Source organism: Lagopus leucura, unplaced genomic scaffold (genome assembly GCF_019238085.1).
Source record: "Lagopus leucura isolate 7727_CA_CO unplaced genomic scaffold, USGS_WTPT01 28199-0_obj-0_obj, whole genome shotgun sequence".
Taxonomy (NCBI): Eukaryota; Metazoa; Chordata; class Aves; order Galliformes; family Phasianidae; genus Lagopus; species Lagopus leucura.
The window spans coordinates 1-2,085 of record NW_024965079.1 but is presented as its reverse complement, the minus strand read 5'-3'; the positions used below and the strand labels follow the sequence as shown (position 1 = coordinate 2,085).

General features: G+C 58.8%; 1 protein-coding gene across 1 annotated transcript; it reads left to right on the top strand.

The window, feature by feature from the left end:
• Nucleotides 1–198: 198 nt before the first annotated feature.
• LOC122191967 (maestro heat-like repeat-containing protein family member 2B) lies at nucleotides 199–2,031 on the top strand (the record flags this gene model as incomplete). The annotated part of the gene is made up of 7 exons (XM_042892384.1): nucleotides 199–312; nucleotides 415–488; nucleotides 821–940; nucleotides 1,088–1,195; nucleotides 1,385–1,544; nucleotides 1,673–1,713; nucleotides 1,890–2,031. Coding segments are annotated over 7 exons (759 nt in total), but the record flags the coding sequence as incomplete, so codon positions are not given.
• Between the last annotated feature and the right edge of the window lie 54 nt (nucleotides 2,032–2,085).

Here is a 2,085-nt window from a genome sequence, read left to right as displayed (position 1 = left end):
CTTGTTCCCACAGCTCTATGACGACAGCAAGCAGCACAGCGAGGCTGATCGTGCACAGCTGACCCACTGCATCATGCTGCAGGGTAAGGAGAGGAGCTTTGGCCATGCTTGGCTGTGCCCTGGCCAAAACCTCTCTCACAAACCTCAGGAATGGGCGTGTGTTGCCTGCTAATACAGTGTGGGATTTCCTCCCTGCAGCCCGGATCTGCCCAGAGGAAACCATCCTGTTTCTGAAGTCGCAGCTGGGCGATGACTGGGAGCCTGGATGCGTGGCAGCTCTGGGTCTGCTGGGTGCTCTGGCTCGCTCTGATGGTCAGTACCACGGGTTGGTCAGTACCACGCCTTGGGACTGCCAGGGCTCCCTTCTGCCATCTGCGTTGTGGCTCCGCTCATGCTTCTGCGCATCTCTTGCAGAGCCCATGATGACAGAGATGCTGCCCCAGGTCGTCGAGGCTGTGCAGCGTCTGTGCAGCGACCCCAGCATCCGGGTGAGCTGGTTTGGGAAGGGAAAGTGCTGTTGGGGTGGTGATGCTGCTGCCAGCACAGGCAGGGCTGGGGTGACTAGAGAGGTGCTGGGGCATTGGCCACACGGTCATGGTGGCTCCTGTGGGGAGAGCAGGCAGAGTGGAGCGGGCAGGTCCCTGTGCTGTGCATGGAAAGCGCACAGCCTGGTGTTAAGGCCTGGCCCTCACCTCAGTAGCTAAAGCCTCTCCAGTGCTCTTGGTGTCTCTGCTCATGCCCAAAGGGCTGCCCTGATGAGCAGCTGGCTTCCCTTTGCCTTCTGACCAGGAAAATCACACCCATAATTGACCCCTTGCAGGTGAGGACGGCTGTTCTTTATTTCATCAAGGATCTGCTCAGTTCGAACACCTGGAGCTGCTCAGCCTGGGATGTGGTGGGGCACATCTTCAGGGAGTTCAGCCGCGCCACAGGAAGAAGGGTAAGGACAGTGGGCAGCATCTTCCTTTGGAAGACCCGTGCTGCTCAGAGGCTGCTATACAGAAGCACCGCTGGGGCCACACCTGAGCCTCCTGAGAGGCTCCTGAGAACTGAGCATAACCAGTGTTTCAACACCACTGTTGTGCAGGCAGCCGGAGACCTTTCTGCCCGGGAAGCCCAGGAAGAAGGAGCTCTCCAGGAGCTGTGCATGGACATCCTGGGATCACTGGACGTCTCTGTGAGAGGGATGTCCAAAGTAAGTCACGCTCTGCCCTGCTGCTGCTCCCTGCCCCTGCACCACGTGTTCCTCGTCCCATTCCAAGACCCCAGGTCTCTCCTCCAATGTGCTCTGAAGCACACAGGACTCAGGGAAATTCACAGAGTCCTCTTCCTCTCCGAGCAGAGGCAGGAATGCTGACCTGCTCAACTGCCTCGTTCCCTACAGCTCCTGTGGCCGCGGCTGCTGTTGTTTGTGGTGCCAGCGCAGTACACAGGCATGCTGATCCCAGTCTCCCGCTGTGTCTGTGCCCTGGCTGAGAGAGAGGAGCTGACAGGACGGCGCATAGAACACCTCGATCCCCATTTTGTCAGCTCCATGTTTCAAGGTAGGAGCAAAAACTCCCCCAGTGAGCTCTGCTGACCTGTGGTAGCACCCAGAAGGGACAGCGGAGGTGTGCGTGGCTGGGCACGCAGTGTCTTGGAGTCTTACTCAGCACTTTTGTTCTCTTTGCAGGCCCACTGCTGACGCCCCAGACACTGCTGGCACGACTGCTGGTGAGTAGATGCTCCAGAGGCTGGTGCCATGAGCACCCAGGAGGAAGCAGCATGGCCATGGGCAAAGCTGCTGGCTGCTCCTTGCCTGCCAGGGCAGAGCCAAGTTGCTTCCATCCTGGGGGGAAGCCGTTGCTCTTGCTGCAGAAGTGACCCTGCTTTTTCTTGCTCTCGCTCAGGTGGTGGCAGGCAGCCCTGTTGCAGGCAGCAAACTCCAAGCTGCTGCCTTACTGCTGATGAAAAACCTCCACAGCAGGTTCCACAGAGCTGTGGGGGCCATGTGGGCTACTGAGATCCCCCTGCTGCTGCAGTGTCTTGAAGGTAAAGTACTGGAGGGGAAGAAGAGGCAGAGGCAGGGAAGGGAAGGGGGGGAGT